The 17781-nt window shown below is 40.3% G+C and overlaps 1 protein-coding gene across 21 annotated transcripts in view; it reads right to left on the bottom strand.

Moving 5' to 3' along the window:
• Nucleotides 1-17781, bottom strand: part of GPHN (gephyrin) — a 566685-nt gene that overhangs the window by 48515 nt on the left and 500389 nt on the right. For all 21 annotated transcript variants that reach the window (XM_070065103.1, XM_070065105.1, XM_070065109.1 and 18 more), the window contains one exon: nt 8748-8869. In XM_070065103.1, the coding sequence (XP_069921204.1) occupies nt 8748-8869 (122 nt within the window). The remainder of the gene's footprint in view (nt 1-8747; nt 8870-17781) is intronic.

The following is a 17781-nucleotide window of genomic DNA, read 5'->3' as shown; positions in this document are numbered from 1 at the left end:
GGATGCTGGCATCTTAAAGTGGCTTAACTTGTTTCGTCATAACATGGCCCCTCGTTTTTTGTTGTTGTTGTTTTAATGTTATTTATAAGAGATGTACTTAAAGAGGTGAAAGACTTAAAATCACAGGTAGTACAAAAAGTCACCAGGAAACTGTAAATAAGCAAAAAAGGAGTGGCAATATTAATATCAAAATGGGATTTAAAGTTAAAGCACTATAAAGAATAAAGTGAGAAGAACAGCTGTGGCAACAGGCAAATTTGTAAAGAGGACAAAGCAATATGTAACTGTCACACAAGACGGAGTGCCCTATTTCACCCAGGCTCTGTGATTTTCCTCCAGATCTACATTGTAGGCACTTGGCAAATGAGCTAAATGACTCAAATCAGACTTCAAATCAGTCTCTCCACAGTAGCTTTGGACATGAACAGTGTTTAGTTATTGTTAACTAGAATGAAATTATCAGCAAATAATACTGTCTAGAGATCCAAAAAAAGAACTATTTAACATTTAAATAATCTTTACAGAGTGGACTGGAATTTTGTTTTTCCAAGATTAAAAAAAAAAAGGAAGAATGAAGGGGGGTTGAGAGAGGGAGAAAAGGAGGGAGGAAATACAGTTATCTTCTCATAATGTACTCAGGAAATACATGAAATCTGTTCTCTTTATGTTTACAAAAATTTAAAAATTATGTAATCACAAATAGTATTTTCTTTGAGAAGGGACCATGCTGAGACAGGATTGTGTATTCAAATATCTCCAAGGCTATCATGCAGAAGAGGGAGCCAATTTATTTGGTGGTGTCTCAGAGGGCAGAATTTGGGCTAGTGGACAGAAATAACAGGAGAAAGGTTTTGGCTTAGTATAATGGAAAAACATCCTTGTTGTAATAGCCATCTAATAATAGGATGTGCTGCCTCAGAGAGCAATAAGATTTTTCTTACTACAAGAATTCAAACAAAAACCTGATGGGGATGGAGAATTGTAAATGAGGTCTTTGATGGTTTTTGTCTCCACCTAGTAACCCAATGCCAATCTGATTGTTAAGGTTTTATTTTTCCTTTGAAATTGTACTTAAAAAGCCTACTGCCACCAGTCCCTTTGGGTTTTTTCCTCTCTTGAAAGTCCCCCTCCACTCTGCTCTGGCTGGAGGTCCTTGATTCTCATAAATACTTTTAAATATAAGGCCCAAGTACTTGGCAATATCATCCACTGCTTTCCCAGGGGCATTAGCAGGAGCTGGATCAGAAGTTGAGCAAGTAGGACTAGAACCAGCACCCATATGAGATTTCAGTATTGCTAGTCAGTGGCTTAACCTGGCAAAACACGGGCCCAAAGTTCCTTTTAATTCTAAGATTTTGTGATCCTATGGAAACAAATACAATGACTATTTTCTCAGAGACTGAAGCACAAAGGAAGAAAACCGAGTTGAGCATTTAAATATGATGCTCATCTTGAAACTCACACTCAAATAAAAAAGCATACCTCAAATAAATCTATCAGGGAATGAGTGTGGTTTTCTGTTCTCTTTGAACAGAAAAGGGTGTATATCCCATAAGAGAAAAACGCAGTTTATAAAAATGCAAAGATGAGAAGAACCAAATTCAGATGTAAATTTTCCTACTTTAAGAACATTAGGGCCAGTGTTGTGGCACACAGCAGGTAGGACTACTGCCTGCATATAGGTGCCGGTTCAAGTCCCGGTTGCTCCACTTCCAATCCAGCTCTCTGCTATGGCCTGGGAAAGCAGTGGAAGATGGCCTAAGTCCTTGGGCCCCTGCACCCATGTAGGAGACTCCAAGGAAGCTCCTGGCTCCTGGATTGGTGCAGCTCTGGCTGTTGCAGCCTATTGGGGAGTGAACCAGTGGATGGAAGAACTCTCTCTGCCTCTCCTTCTTTCTCTGTGTAACTGACTTTCAAATAAACAAATAATTTTTTTTTTTAAAGAACATTAGGTAAGCACTAAGAAGTTAAGGTTTATTTGGCTCAGAACGTACAAGTTTTAAGGCACTGGCTTTGTCTGAATAAATCACTGTGCTGTTAAATCTATCTTGATAATTTCTGCTAAATGTGCCAATTTTATAAGAACCCAATTTGCTATTTCTTCTGTTCTTCTGCTTCAGGCTTTCATGTGAAGAGGCAGCTCCACAAACTGGCAGTAGCAAGGGCAAGTGATTCAAGTCCAAAACACTAATCTATGACAGAGCCAAGCACGCTCAACACGACTGGAGTGAGGCAGCTGCTTTGATGGCCACTTTCCAGAGGCGAGGATCCTTTTTCCAATTGAGGGGATTTCTCAGCCCTTCAGTCCTTGAAAGGCTAGAAGGCACAAGTCAGCAGTTTAGAAACTATGTTACTGAGCTGTCTTAAAACTTACATAATAAGATGTAAACACTCAATAGTTAAAATCAGTTTAGGAATGATATAAATGTACTTATTGCTGAGTTCATTCAAAAAAAAAATAAAGCAGGTAAATTCCATGTATCTGGATCATAATTATTGCCTGGTATGTTCAAGCGCTAAATACATAAGATTGAGGAAGCAGATTTCCCTTTTTTGAAATGAAAGCCTTCTAAATGGGGGTTGGGGGGCTGTGTTATTACAGGTTACAGCAGGTTGCCGCTTGCGATGACTACATCCCATAGCGGAATGCCTGGTAAGTCCCAGCTCCTTGACATCCAGTTCAGCTTTCTGCTTTTTTTTTTTTTTTTAAAGATTATTAATTTATTTATTCGAAAGTCAGAGTTACACAGAGAGAAGAGAGGCAGAGAGAGAGAGGTCTTCCATCTGATAGTTCACTCCCCATTTGGCCGCAATGGCTGGAGCTGCACCAATCCAAAGCCAGGAGCCAGGAGCTTCCTCCAGGTCTCCCACATGGGTGCAAGGGCCCAAGGACCTGGGCCATCTTCCGCTGCTTTCACAGGCCATAGCAGAGAGCTGGATCAGAAGAGGAGCAGCCGGGACTAGAACAAGCGCCCATATGGGATGTTGGCGCTTCAGGCCAGGGTGTTAACCCGCTGCGCCACAGTGCCAGCCCCTCAGCTTTCTGCTAATGTGTACCTTGGCAGGCTCAAGTACTTAGGTCCTTGCTACCCACGTGGGAGGATCTGGTTGAAGTTCCAGGTTTCTGGTTTCAGCCTGGCCCAGTCCTGGCTGTTGCAGGCATTTGAGGAATGAACTAGTGAATGGAAGACCTTCCTCTATCATGTCATTCTGCCTTTCAAATACATAAAAATAAATAAACTTAAAGTTGCCTAAATTTATTCGGATTTTCCTCCCTCCTTTCCTTTACCAATATTCTTTTCTTCAGAAATATAAATGAATCACTCCAGCAACAAAGTTTTACATAGTGTATTATCTGGGGGATGTGTCTCAGTTACTAACGTAATTCATTCATTTATTAATGCAGTTCATGCATTGAAGTATGTCAGTACCATACTTCTTGGCCTGCTCCTATGGCTGAGGATTTTGGACTTACTTGGAAGGGACTCTATACAATTCTTTTTTTTTTTCTTTTTATTTTTTGACAGGCAGAGTGGACAGTGAGAGAGAGAGACAGAGAGAAAGGTCTTCCTTTTCTGTTGGTTCACCCCCCAATGGCTGCTGTGGCCTGCGCACTGCGCTGATCCGAAGCCAGGAGCCAGGTGCTTCTCCTGGTCTCCCATGCGGGTGCAGGGCCCAAGGACTTGGGCCATCCTCCACTGCATTCCTGGGCCACAGCAGAGAGCTGGCCTGGAAGAGGAGCAACCAGGACAGAATCCGGCGCCCCAACTGGGACTAGAACCCAGTGTGCCAGCGCCACAGGAGAAGGATTAGCCAATTGAGCCGTGGCACCGGCATACAATTCTTATCAGCAGTTATACAGTGTAAGTTTCCAAGTTCCACAGAAAGAGAAGATGGTATAGGAAAAGTGCTGTCTAATCAGGAGATGTAACCCCTAATTAAAATGCTGTGGACATAGTGGTTACCAAGACACACCTTGTCCCAGTCTTCATGGAGCTTATTACTTTCTGGTAGGAAAGCAAACAACATTGGCCCAACATGAACAAATCCTCTTTTTCAACCTGTTTATTAAGCCATACAAGATAGCAATTTCTCAAAGATATTTTTATAGGAAACTGAGAGAAAAGGGGGAAAAATCAGAGAGGCACATGTGAATATGCATCCAAATGATCAATATCTTAATTAAGTTCTGGCCACAACGATCTTGGCTGAGACGTAGCACTCTGTACTTATTTATGTATCCAAACGTTCTCATTTGTCTTAGACTCTTTTCCAATAGCAGCTCATGCTGCCTTGGAGGACAGAAAGAGGCTAACAGGTTATTGAGCCAGCCATGGGAAAAACTAGGACATCTACTATTCCATATCCAAGGTAAAAATGGGATGGTATCTAAAAGTATACAAAATCATAAAATTTTGTGCCAATTTGGAATATCTAGGTTTCATTAGTTTCATATTTGGGTAGGGGACATACAATTTGGGAGTCATGAGCATAAGGATTAGGATAGAAAATCAAGAGTGAATTAGAGGGAGACCTATATTTAGGGAATGAGCATAGAATGAAGTATTATTAATGGCAATACAGGATTGCAAATGGAGGATGAAGATGTAAAAATAGTGTGTTGGTAGAAAGGAATATAAAATTGTGGTAAAGAGGCCCAACAGCTGGGTTTTGCAGGCATTTTGTGTTTATATATAAATACCATATTTTGACAGAATATTGTAATCTACATACAGATAAATCAATTCTGACACTGTTTTGTTAATATAATAGCCTTGGCAATTTCTCTTGATTTAATCTGTTTCTTTTAAATTCTACTTCCCAATCTGAGGTTATGCTCTAGAGCTTTCTAAAATATTTTTACTACTAAGCTATAATTCCTTAAGGGAAGGATCAATATTTGTTTCAACTTTTATCTTCAGTAACTTTGGCTTAAAATTCAGATGATGCATGATTGAATTTATTACTTCCTTGATAATTCCTGTGATCCATGGACCAGCAAGCACTTTGATATTATTTGGGAGCATTGTTATAAATGCAAAATTATGGTGCTGGCACTGTGGCATAGTGGGTTGAGCTGCTGCCTGCAGCGCCAGCATCCCATATGGGCACCAGTTAGAGTCCAGGCTTCTCTACTTCCCATCTAGATCCCTTTAAATGTGCCTGGGAAAACAGCAGAGAATGGCCCAAGTGCTGAGGCTCCTACACCCACATAGGAAACCCAGAAGATCCTGGCTCCTGGCTTCGGCCATTTGCAGCTGTTTGAGGAGTGAACTAGCAGAGCATGGAAGACCTCTCTCTGTCTCTCCCTTCTTCTCTCTGTAACTCTGCCTTTCAAAAAAAAAAAAAAAAAAGTGACCTAACAAAAATACTGTATGAGGGAACTTCAAAAAGTTTGTAGAAAAATGAAATTAAAAGATATTTGTTTTGATACAGAAATGTTTTAAACACATGCATAGTTTTTCATATGCATGAACTTTTTTCCATAAACCTTTTTTCCATGTACTTTCTGAAGGCCCCTCATACACTGCCATCATGTTACTATAAAAACTGAAACACCATTGGAAATTTCATTTATTGATGCTAATATTTAATTGTCTTGAGATCCACACTGTTGTTTTGTGATAAACATTTCTTAATAATGCTGACATTACAGTTCACACTAAAACATGCCTTGAAAACAACATAAAGAACAACTGAACTGTAAATGTAACAATTCCGACTGCAAATCTCTATGCTATTTATATATACTCTTTTCACTTTGATAATGATGCCTTACAGTAAATTAAGAACAATTTTTTGAAAATCTAATGATGCAGATCTAGGCTTTGTCAGTCTTAGAATGCAAGAGGCCCAGAGTGAATGGTTTAGAATGCAGAGGCGTAATGTAGGAGGAAAGAATTTATAAATGTTCTAATGGAAATCTGTGCTGAGAGCTTAGCAAAAGAAACAAGGTACACACAATCTACAGCCTGTGCTCTGAAGGCTGCCGCCCTCGTCATTCTTTTTCCTATATGGTCATTTGCTAATGAAAGTAAATTTTTTTTTACAGAAGCCTCTCTCTGCATCTCTCCAGGGAAACAAGCAGAGCCACGGGAGAAACACTGACCTGTGTTGAAAGCAGAGAGAGCAATAGTTCACGAATGTCAGCAGACACAGAACCCTGCCTCAGCTATGACAGATAAGGGGAGGGAATGACAGTTCTATTCTCACCATTTAAAAAAGGTTAGAGTTTAGTTCTTAAATGCTATGTGATTCTACTTCTCAGTCATTATCCTTAAGACCTACCATTTGACAATCAATGTAATGCAGAAGAGTAAGACTTTGTAACTCTGATTTGGATTGAGTTGGGCTAAAGTTGCCTTTGCTTATTATAGCTTTTACTTAAAAGGGGATAATTTAATAGTACAGTGATGATTATGGGAGGTGTGCTTCAAATATCCGAGAATTAACAACCATATTTGAGAAGTATTCTGTCCCTCTTGCCTTTCAAATAAATAATTTTTAAAAACACATTCACCAGAAGTTGTTATTGTCAAACAATTAATTTTCATTTTCAGCAAATAAGGAGACTTACAAGGAATAACATGTTTCCAAAGAGATAGCTCCCAGAGCAAGGAGAAATGGGTATCTTTTCTTTTAGAGGAAAATAAATATGCAAGGAGGGAAATCCTTGTCATTACATGTAAAGGTGGACACAAACTCACACAGGCACAAGTTCAGAAACTGTCTTTACAAACATTGAGGCTTACGGTCCTCCTGAGGTGCAGATCTTAGCATTAAAATGAAGCAAAGGATGACCGTTGGACATTTTTTGACACATCTAAAGGAATTGCTTTTGTGGTAGGGTCTGGACCAATTCAGGATAGTTGGTGTTCATATCTCTTCCTGGATCGTGGCTGAAGAAAACACTTTGGGAAACATCAGATGCTTTGGAAGCTTTAGGGTCCTGACATAGAAATGAGTTCCAGTAAAGACTTCAGAGCTACTGGGAGCATTAGCTGATGACAACACCACCTGGACTGATGATGGATAGAGACTAGAAATGAGACCAATACAATTTGGAATATCTAGGTTTCATTAGTTTCATATTTGGGTAGGGGACATACAATTTGGGAGTCATGAGCATAAGGATTAGGACAGAAAATCAAGAGTGAATTAGAGGGAGACCTATATTCAGGGAATGAGCATAGAATGAAGTATTATCAATGGCATTACAGGATGAGCTTCCCTCAGTGGTAAGGCGGTGGTAAGGGAGAAAGGGGTGATTATGTGTGGCAGATATGTCAAGGCATCCATCACTCAAATTGTTTCCTGGCTTTTGTGGCTACCAGGCTAATGTATAAGTGTTATGAAAAGCAAGTGTACTCTGGTGACCCGCAAAACAGTACCTGGTAAAAGATGGCTGAGGTCTCAAAGTATGGACTTGCTTTTGATCACATGTGAGATATTGCTGGAAATTCTCAGAAATACTTAAAGGATTTCGCAGAGAGATGAATTAATTTAGTACATGGGGGTAATATGCTCTTTTTTAAAAATGTATTTTATTTATTTGAAAGACAGAGTTACAGAGAGAGGTAGAAACAGAGAGAAAGAGGTCTTCCATCCACTGGTTCGCTCCCCAGATGGCTGCAATGGCCGGAGCTGCGCCAATCCGAAGCCAGGTGTACCGATCCGAAGCCAGGAGCCAGGAGCTTCCTCCGGGCCTCCCACGTGGGTGCAGGGTCCCAAGGACTTGGGCCATCTTCTACTGCTTTCCCAGGCCATAGCAGAGAGCTGGATCGGAAGAGGAGCAGCCAGGACTAGAACCGGCGCCCATATGGGATGCCGGCACCTCAGGCCAGGGCTTTAACCTGCTGTGCCACAGTGCCGGCCCTGTAATATGCTCTTAAAGATGGCAGTTACAAGGGCTGGCGCTGTGGCATAGCGGGTAAAGGCATTGCCTGCAGTGCCAGCATCCCATATGGGTGCTGGTTTGAGTCCCGGCTGCTCCACTTCGGATCCAGCTCTCTGCTATGGGCTGGGAAAACGGTAGAAGATGGCCCAAGTGCTTGGGCCCCTATACCCACATGGGAGACTCAGAAGAAGCTCCTGGTTCCTGCCTTCAGATCAGCCCAGCTCCAGCCGTTGTGGCCATTTGGGCAGTGAGTCAGTGGATGGAAGATTTCTCTCTCTTGGCCTCTGCCTCTCTGTAACTCTGCCTTTCAAATAAATACATAAATAAATAATTTTTTTAAAGATGGCAGTTTCATTCAATGTACCTCCCTTAGTTGTTTCAACTGGGTGAAGAGGGATTATTAGGGTAATATAAGGATAAAATATCATTATAAAAGTCCTAGAAAACAATTGTACTTAAACTTCAAAGAATTAGGCAGTGCTAATTTTGACAATCTCTCTTACTCTTCTCATCTATGTTTTTCTTGTCTTTCTTGAAACAAGTAAAAGTGTGAATAGAAGTAACAACATCATCATTACCTTCTATGGGAAAAAACTAATAGGATCAAAATGATCTCTGTGGACTTACACGTTTAGGAGAGGAAAATATATTTCTTCTGTTGTAACAGACACTCCAGGAAAGTGTCAATCCCTAAAGAATATATAGACCTCTGTAATTTTTTAGTTTTTGAAGAATGCAATCAGTAAAAATTATAGTATTAATTTCTCTTTGGCAGCAATCCACCTAGTTAGTACTCCAAAAATTCACATTTGTACAAGAAAATCTTTTCAAAATAAAATCTAATACTTACTTGTCTCCCACAATTCCCAAGTTGATTGTGGGATAACCATGTTCCTGAATTGTTGCTAGAAGGGTTGAACGATTGCTGTCTCGAATCTTTCCTGGTAAGAGGTCATCTTCAGGATTTAGCAACTATAAGGCCAAAAACCAGAAGTTATTTTCTTAGGATAATGTTGCCTAATGTGGATGGGAAAAGAAATACATATCTACTAGCACATCTAGCACCTACAATGGTATCAGGCACGTTTAGACTATATGCTCAAAGGATCTTTGAATAAATACTGAAAGCATAGGAAAGATGAGAAAATGTTCCTGTGGTCTCCAGAAAACGGTGAATGAATAACAGGCCAAATATCATACACATTTGGCTACAAAATAGTAACAGTGCCCTGGAGATACTGGGCCTTCTCCATAATTGGTAACTGAGCCAAACTAACCAAAACAATTACCTTTTTTCCTCCCAATATTATTTTCCAATTTGCCTTTCACCGAGAGCGCCTGAGGTAGACATTGCGTGACATGCTATTCTCAGGCTCGAAGGGAACAATGGCTTATTTTTTTCTTTCAAGGTTTTAGATCTCTGTTCTCAAGTGGAATTAACAGTACCAAAGAAGTTAAACTTCTCTGAAGGAGAGATATTTTTTGTCTTTAATACTAACAAACTTAAACAAGTAATACTTAGCTATATATATCCACAGTTCCATTACTCTGAATTGAACTGATCTTCAGAGATTATTATATGATTCTTACTATAATTATGGCTATGAAGAAAATTAGGGGATGATCAATATTAGGATGTTCCAATGTGGCAATTAGAGAAGGCAGAGCTTTGGATTAAGGCAGGGTTCAAATTCAAGTTCCAAAATTTTGTCTTAATTTTTTCTTTTATAAGATATGATAATATTAACTACTTGGTAAGGTAGTTGTTAGGATTGAGATAATGAACACAATTTATGCAGATTAGGAATATAGTAAAAATGATTCTTTTCCTTTCTTCATGATTTTTCTGTTAAAGCAACATCTGCTTTCCACCCAGTTGCTCTTACACTGCTACTCTTAGGTGCTAGTATGGGTGGAATCAGTTTACCAGGTAAACACAAACTATTAGCTTATAAGTACTAAATATTAGTGGATCCTTAACATCCAAAGACACATAGTTGCATCTTACAACTTTAATTAAATATCAATTGTAAAATACAGTTGATTCAGAAATATAAAAGAAAATACTTCTTTGAAGTGAGAAAATCTGAAATCTTATTTTAGGAAATTGAAGGAAAGCCTGCACATGCCAGAACCTTATGCTGTTAATATGGCCAGTACTTTGGGCTTCATATAACTGCTCTTCCAAACAGTAACTGCAAGCCCCTTTAATTTTCTTTCTGATTTGTTATTGATACTACATGGCCAGATTGGCTTTATATTAGAAAAATCATAGTTTTGCAACCAGCTGTCCCCTTAAAAAGACTGGAGAAAAACTCTGACCATTATTAGTCAGTGTCATCTGGAAGGCCTCCTTTCAAATACTGCATTAATTGAACTTAGAAGCCATGTGACATTTCAACCCACTTTCATCCTTAGTCATTGGCAGTGCTTGGAAAATTGCTATTATAATGCTAATACAGATAATTTTCTGATCTTGATTAACACAGTTATTGAAGTACTTATAATTTTATAAAGGCCAAAGCTTACAGGTCTTAAACTCTACAATAATCACACAAGTTGCTTCAGAAAGAAAAGTATAGTTACGTATTTTTTTTTTTTCACAGCAGGGTACTGACCACCAAGTAAGTAAAATTCCCCTGTTATTAGGGTGTTTTCTTTGCCATTTATGTCTCTCTCTCTATTCTGCTGCAAACAGTTCCAGAAATAACAGAACAATTAGATATCACTGATGAACCTATTATTTGTCTGTAAAACTGACATAAAGAAATAATAGCTAGTTAAATGAGGGTGTGGGATTTACGGTGTATGTTCAAAAAGACATGTAACACTAAATGGAAGATTATAAGGCTGAATATAGTAGATTAAACTTAATTTTTCTTGTTATAAGTGAATACTATTTTCTGTTATCTTATACTTCAAGTAATCTAGAGAACAATGCCTGAACCTTATTGGAGTAAAAATAAAAAAAGAAAAAGAAAATACAAAGTGAAACAAAATCTAACTCATCATCTCTATACCTTGTTACTTTCCTACCTACCACATACTCAGTTTCAATTCCTATTTTCTTTACATCAGTGACATCACCATCTTGCCACCTTCCAAACATTTGACCTTTTACTTTTTTTTTAAATTTTTTTTTTATTTTTTGACAGGCAGAGTGGACAGTGAGAGAGAGAGACAGAGAGAAAGGTCTTCCTTTGCCGTTGGTTCACCCTCCTATGGCCGCCGTGGCTGGCGCGCTGCAGCTGGTGCACCGCGCTGATCCAAAGCCAGGAGCCAGGTGCTTCTCCTGGTCTCCCATGGGGTGCAGGGCCCAAGCACTTGGGCCATCCTCCACTGCACTCCCTGGCCACAACAGAGAGCTGGCCTGGAAGAGGGGCAACGGGGACAGAATCCGGCGCCCCGACCGTGACTAGAACCCGGTGTGCCGGTGCCGCAAGGCGGAGGATTAGCCTAGTGAGCCGCAGCACTGGCTTGACTTTTGATTTTTACCTCTTCTTTTGCAGCCCACTCATCCCAAAGGCCTCAATTATTCACTGTATTCTAATCCATCGCCTTCTTCACCTTATATTTTTGTCACACTGTTACTACCTGATTCCCCATTCCTACCTTAATAGCTAAAGCCCTTAAATCTAGGTACTCTTTATTTCTTGAATTTTTAAAATAGCCTCTTAATGGTCTGCCTTGCCTAAAGCTCTTAATTTTTAAGAAATAAGAAACATAAACTTGGGGCTGGCACTGCTGCGTAGTGGGCTACGCCTCCTCCTGTGGTGCCGGCATCTCATATGGGTGCTGGTTTGAATCCTGGCTACTCCTTTCCCAATCCAGCTCTCTGCTATGGCCTGAAAAAACAGGGGAAGATGGCCCAAGTGCTTGAGTTCCTGAATCCACGTGGGACATCTGGATGAAGCTCCAGCAAGCTCCTGGGTTTGGATAGGCCCAGCTCTGGCCATTGTGGCCATTTGGGGAGTGAACCAGTGGATGGAAGACCTTTTTTTCTCTCTCTGTAACTCTGCCCCTCAAATAAATAAATAAAATCTTAAAAAAAAGAACCATAAACTTGCAAAATTGTACTATTATTACTTTTGAAACAGACAATCTTTACCAAACCATGATATGTAACTTGGCCTATCTCAAGTAAAAAAAAAATTAAAATTATTTTAAAGTCAGAATTAATGAGAAAGAGACAGAAGAGACAGAGATAGATCTTCTATCCACTTGTTCACTCCTCAAATGGCCTCAACAGCCAGGGCTGGGCCAGGCTGAAGCCAGGAGCCAGGAGCTTCATCTGGGTTTCCCACATGGGTACAGGGGACCAAGCACCTTGGCCATCTTCTGCTGCATTTCCAGGTCATTGCAGGGAGCTGGATCAGAAATACAACAGACAGGACTCAAACTGGCCGGCATGGGATGCCAGTAGTACAGATGGCGGCTTAATGCCAGTACTACAGACAGTGGCATAATCCACTGTTGTCACAGCATAGGCCCAAAGTCAAATTGTTTTTAACATAAGCTTATTTCAGACCTATAGACTCCAAGATAAGACATGGACAACTGATTTAACAGTAACTCGACATGAACACAGTACTCCAAAGATAAAGCTGATATTTCCAGGGACAAACTTATTTTACAAATTCTGATGGGCCCTATTTACTTTTACCTTAAAAACACCCCATAACCAACCACCATATTCAAAATCCTTTGAGTACCCTTCTGTAACTTCGTCCTTTTGAGACGCTACTGAGATCCTCTGTTGAAGGGTTAACAGAATATGCCAATCCCCCAAATACCACTTTGCTATAATTATTATATTAACTTATGTTACATCAGTTACTTGTAGTTCTTTCTCTCTAAAAAAATTTCTATTTATTTGGGAAGGGGAGAGAGAAAGGAACAGAGGGAGAGGGAAAGGGAGGGATGGGTGGGGAGAGAGAGAGCAAGAGAGAGAGAGCGAGAGCGAGCGAGCTTATCTGTTAGTTTACTTCCTAAATGCCCACAACAGCCAAAGAAACTCAATCCAGATTTTCCAGCTGGGTGGTGGGAACCCAATACCCTGAGCTAACACCATTGTCTCCCAACATCTGTGTTACAGGAAGCTAGAGTCAGAAGCTGGAACTGGGTATGGAACCAAGATATTCAGATTTGGGACACAGGTATCTTAACTGGTAGGCTGAGCACCTGCTGTTAGATTATTTTCTAAACTAGTGAAGCTGAGAAGAAACAGGTACAAGAAAAGCTCTCTGTCTTCTTCCTGTTTGCTTAAAAGCAGAACATAAGTTTACAAACATGTCCCATCCCCCTATCAGGAAGGACAAAACTTCACACCTTACCAGCCTGGAGATGGTACCAGAGGAATCTATAGACTTTACTAATCAGGCGTTATCTATCATTCAGTTGACTTCCCACAAGTTGTTGTCCCTAGAGACTCAACGTCTTTTTCCTGTCTTGTCACTTCTTTTTTTTTTTTTTTCTTGACAGGCAGTTAGACAGTGAGAGAGAGAGAGACAGAGAGAAAGGTCTTCTTTTCCGTTGGTTCACCCCACAAATGGCTGCCATGTCCGGTGTGCTGCCGCTGGCGCACTGCGCCAATCTGAAGCCAGGAGCCAGGTGCTCCTCCTGGTCTCCCATGTGGGTGCAGGGCCCAAACACTTGGGCCATCCTCCACTGCCCTCCTGGGCCACAGCAGAGAGCTGGACTGGAACAGGAGCTACCGGGACAGAATCCAGTGCCTCAACTGGGACTAGAACCCAGGGTGCTGGCACCGCAGGTGGAGGATTAGCCAAGTGAGCTGCGGCGTCGGCCCTGTCTTGTCACTTCTTTAATAATTTATTATTTGTCAACAAAAACAAAGTGGGAGGTATCACAATACCAGATTTCAAGACCTACTGCATGGCAGTTATAGTCAAAACAGCTTGGTATTGGCACAGAAATAGACATGTAGACCAACGGAACAGAATAGAACCCTGATATATTAATACACTCACCTAAAACCAATTTATCTTCAACAAATGAGCTAAAATCAATTCCTGGAGAAAAGACAGTCTCTTTGCAAATGGTGCTGGGAAAATTGGATCTTCAAGTGCAGAAGTATCAAACAAGACCTTAACTTACACCTTTGACAAAAATCAACTCCAAATGGATTAAGGAGATAAATCTATGACCTGGAGAAATTCTATAAGATATTGGCATAGGCAAAGACTTCTGGGAAAAGACCCCAGAAGCACATGCAATAAAAGTAAACATAGACAAATGAGATTACATCAAGCTAAGAAGCTTCTGCACTGTAAAGGAAACACTCAACAAAGTGAAGAGGCAATTGACAGAATGGAAGAAAATATCTGCAACATATACAACTGATAAAGGATTAATATCCAGGATATACGAAGAGCTCAAGAAACTCAACAAAAACAAAACAAACAATCCAGTTAAGATCTGGGCAAAAGACATGAAAAGCAATTCTTCAAAGGACAAAATCCAAAAGGCCAACAGACACATGAAGAAATGCTTAGGATTACCAGACTTCATGGAAATGCAAATAAAACCACAATTAGGATTCACCTCACTCTGGTCAGAATGGCTACCACCCAAAGATAAAAAAAAATGCTGAAAAGGATGTGGAGAAAAAGGTACACTAATACACTGCTGTTGGAATGTAAAGTATAACAACCTTTATAGATGACAGAATAGAGATTCCTCAGCAATCTGAAAATAGACCTGCATATGACCCAGCTATTCCACTCCTGGGAATTTACCCAAATGAAATGAAATCAACATATGAAAGAGTCATCTGTACCCCCATGTTTATTACAGCTCAATTCACAATAGGCAAAATAAGGAATAAACCCAGATTCCATCAAATGATAACTGGATAAAGAAAATGTGGTAGATATGCACAATGGAATACTACTAAGCCATAAAAAGAATGAAATCCTGTCTTTTGCAACAAAGTGGGTGCAACTGGAAATCATTATGCTTACTGAAATAAGCCAGTCCCCAAAAGACAAATATTGCATGTTTTCTCTGATTTATGGTAATTAATGTACAGAGTACAAAAAAAGTAATATATATGAGTAAAACTGACATTTTGAGATTTGATCATTGTTTACAGACCTTGTCTATACTCTTGAAGAACAGTGGTTTTTCTACTTATTACTTGTTGAGTTCTTCAGTTGTTGGAGGGTTAGGCTTGTGATTATAAAATAAACTGAAAGCATGTCATTGTGAAAATTACAAGAAAAAAGGAAGGAAGGAAGGAAGGAAGGAAGGAAGGAAGGAAAGTGGGAGGGAGGGAGGGAGGGAGGGAGGGAAGGATGGATGGAAGGAGCATGGCCTGGAGGGAGGAGGGGGTGGGTGGTATCACTGTGCTCTTAAATCTATTTATATGAAATGCAAGAAATTTGTTTACCTTATAAAAAATTTAAAATAAAACAAGCATTTATCGTTTCTGAGATATAAGAGATCCTCCATTTGCTGGTTCACTCCCCAAAGGCTTGAAACAGCCAGGGGTGGGCCAGGCTGAAGCCAGGGGACAGGAGCTCTACCTTGGTGTCCCATATGGGAAGCAGGTACCCAAGTATTTGATCCATTATCTGCTGCCCCCCAGGGTATGCTTTAGCAGGGAGCTGGATCAGAATTGGAGGTGGGCCCTGATCCCAGGCACAATCATATGGGATACAGATGTTCCAAGCAGTGGTTTAACCTGCTATACCACCATGCCTACCTTCAGCTCTGGTCTTTTATTTATTTAATTTTTGTGGCACTCCCAAAGCTAGCTGATATTTTTTGTTTGTCAAAAGAATAATAGTCCCAGGACTTTTAATTATCTCATCAGATTTATCCTAATTTTTGATTTGCTAAAGCATTGGTTTGATATTAACCATGCACTGTCAGTTGGCTATAATGCTGCATATCTATAAGAACCTTTTGCAGCTTTACCTGTTTGAGAAATTGGCTTTGGGAGAGAACTCTTTTCTAACCATTCTGGCCTGTTGATTTTTTGGGTCGGCTGTTAGGGACTTAACTTTAACATTGAGAACTGTAAACACAATATATGAGAGGGCTTCAAAAAGTTTGTAGAAAAATGAAATTAAAAGAGAACGTACATTTTTCACGAATTTTTTGAAGATTCCGAATGTAAGTGATATTTCCCACTTTGACTTTTGGCTAATGAGTTCACAGATACACTAAATAAGAAAATTGTGCTACCTCCTGGCATAACTCTAGCTTCTATTTTCCTTTCATTACTTCATCAAGACAACTTGGAATTGCAGTAGCTACTCTGGACTATGTTTCACAAGACTAACATTATTCATCTGAAAATATTTTTAAATAAAAGACTTGTTTTTATTTATTTAAAAGGCAGGCCGGCACCGTGGCTCAACAGGCTAATCCTCCGCCTGTGGTGCCGGCACACCGGGTTCTAATCCCGGTCAGGGCACCGGATTCTGTCCCGGTTGCCCCTCTTCCAGGCCAGCTCTCTGCTGTGTCCAGGGAGTGCAGTGGAGGATGGCCCAGTGCTTGGGCCCTGCACCCCATGGGGAGACCAGGAGAAGAACCTGGCTCCCGCCTTCAGATGGGCGCAGTGCACCGGCCACAGTGCACCGGCCACGGCAGCCAATGGAGGGTGAACCAATGATAAAGGAAGACCTTTCTCTCTGTCTCTCTCACTGTCCACTTTGTCTGTCAAAAAAAAAAAAAAAAAAAAAAAAAAGGCACAGTTAAGGAGAGAGGGGGGTGAGAGAGTGAGCGAGCAAGTATTCATCACTGGTTCACTCCCAGGATGGCTGCAATAGCAACTGAAGCCAGGAGCCAGGAGCTTCTTCTGGGTCTCCCAAGTGGTCGCAAAGGCCCAAGCTCTTGGTCCATCCTGCACTGCTTTCCCAGGTGCATTAGCAGGGAGCTGGATTGGAAGTGGAGCAGCTGGGACTCAAGCTGGTGCCCACACAGGATGCTGGTGTCTCAGGCAGTGGCTTTATCAGCCATGCCACAATGCCAGCCCACTTGAAATCATTTTTGAAAAAGAAGAGTAATATAATTCTGGATATCCAATGATTAACATTTTTACTATATGTGAAGATTCAAAATGAAATTTGAAAAAAAATGTTAAAAAAGTTCTTTTGTTAAACTCTAATGAGTATGTTCCTTGTCTTGTATGTCTAAAAGATTAATCACTTAACTTATTATCAAACCTTGTGCTTCGTGCAGAGATTTAATCCTTGATATAAGCATCAAGAACCTAAGGTGTGGTTTGAATTGGCTGCAATGGCCTACTTTCTCTGTTTCAAGTTTGAAGTGTTTGCAGGACTCTATGATTTTTCCCTTCTAAACAAAGGGAACAGTGATCAGACTTTTACATTAATTCTTTTATATTAATTAATGCTTCTATATTAATTCCTTCAACATCCAACGTAACCAATCCCTCATATGTTCTCATTTTTCTTTAACCCTCCTCTGTAAATTTACTTTATCAATTGATCAAAACCCAATTCTGGTCATCATGAGCATACTTTGGAACACCCAGATAAACAGAGCTAAAAGAGAGAGAAGAGTTGAGTTATGAACTCTGATGTGTATGTTTCTGCTCTAAATACCTTTTCATTAAACTCTGGGGGAAAAAAGGTTTAACTGAGAGCCAAGCTAATTGTTGTAGTTACTGTGTTATAAGATAAGGGAAGAGGAGCATAGAGAATTTTTAAACTTAATTTAAGAAGTCTTTAAAATTTTGGTTTATTACTGAGCTTTACAAACTGTATTTAAAAATTCATGTATTTTGGGCCAGCTCCATGGCACAGTAGGTTGATCCTCTGCCTGAGGTGCTGGCATCCCATGTGGGTGCCGCTTCTGGTCTTGGGAGCCCTTCTTCCAATCCAGCTCTCTGCTAT

This window comes from Oryctolagus cuniculus, chromosome 20 (genome assembly GCF_964237555.1).
Source record: "Oryctolagus cuniculus chromosome 20, mOryCun1.1, whole genome shotgun sequence".
Classification (NCBI taxonomy): domain Eukaryota; kingdom Metazoa; phylum Chordata; class Mammalia; order Lagomorpha; family Leporidae; genus Oryctolagus; species Oryctolagus cuniculus.
The sequence above is the reverse complement of the archived record's forward strand: the minus strand, read 5'-3'. Positions and strand labels throughout refer to the sequence as shown.